General features: G+C 29.3%; 1 protein-coding gene across 1 annotated transcript; it reads right to left on the bottom strand.

Annotated features, from left to right (window-relative positions):
* Positions 1-378: 378 nt before the first annotated feature.
* Positions 379-1041, bottom strand: EIN_255920 (multidrug resistance-associated protein, putative; the record flags this gene model as incomplete). Its single annotated transcript, XM_004184068.1, has 1 exon — positions 379-1041. The coding sequence occupies one exon, from the start codon at positions 1039-1041 to the stop codon at positions 379-381; it is 663 nt and encodes a 220-aa protein (XP_004184116.1).
* Positions 1042-1097: the final 56 nt, after the last annotated feature.

Here is a 1097-nt window from a genome sequence, read left to right as displayed (position 1 = left end):
GAAGAGGCTGCAACACAGACAAAGACGATTCAAAGTAATCATCCCAGTCAAGTGACGGAATCTGAAAGAGGTGGGTGTTGTTACATCCTTTAATTCTCATTGAATAGTTTATTTAATTGTTTTTAGATAGTAAATAGAATTACTGTGTTTATTTTAGAACTAATCTTTTGTAATAATAATATAATATAATATAATATAATATAATATAATATAATATAATATAATATAATATAATATAATATAATATAATATAATATAATATAATATAATAAAAAGTACTAATAAGTAGTATATAACAATAAATTTATGAACTTCAAAATAACGAGTGTATTATATAAAATAATAGTAAATATAAATGAATTAAATAACAAATAATCTTCATTCCATTGATGAAGAGGAATCAGTAAACTTCTCAACATTCGGCCTTGATAACAATTGAGCACCAGAGTTGTTTCGTTCAGAAGTGTGTTGGAATTGAATAGGTGAAGCTCTAGTAGAATCATTAGCAAGTAAATTGACCTTTATCTTTGGACTTAAAGATACAGAATTGTCTTTGTCAGATTTAGATGAACTTGAAGAAGATAGAGAGGACGTTGAAGAGGACATGATAATTTTCTTGGTATGAGCAAGTCTACGTAACTCTTCCACACAACCAGATTGTTGTACAAGTCCATGAAAGAGTGTGTCTTTCTCTTTAATTAAATTAAGTGGAGTGTCCATTTCTTTTAATTTTCCTTTATCAAAGACCATCACTTTATTTGAGTCCATAATAGTCTGTAATCTATGTGCTACAGTGATCACAGTAATGTCTTTAAAGTTCCTTCTGACCATCATTTGAATATTTCTATCTGTTTGAATATCTATATTAGCAGTTGCTTCGTCCATAATTAAGATCTTAGAATTTTTCAATAATGCTCGAGCTAAACAAATTAACTGTCTTTGACCCAAAGAGAAGTTGTCACCACCTTCTGTCACAACATCATCAAGTTGATTTGTTGATTCGACCATTAAAAGTACTTTTCGTAATTTGTCATCGTCCATTTGGTTCCATGGATCCAAATTGTCTCTTACAGTACACTAAATAGTGTGGCTTCCTG

Source organism: Entamoeba invadens (genome assembly GCF_000330505.1).
Source record: "Entamoeba invadens IP1 unplaced genomic scaffold scaff_1105074725573, whole genome shotgun sequence".
Classification (NCBI taxonomy): Eukaryota; Evosea; order Mastigamoebida; family Endamoebidae; genus Entamoeba; species Entamoeba invadens.
The sequence above is the reverse complement of the archived record's forward strand: the minus strand, read 5'-3'. Positions and strand labels throughout refer to the sequence as shown.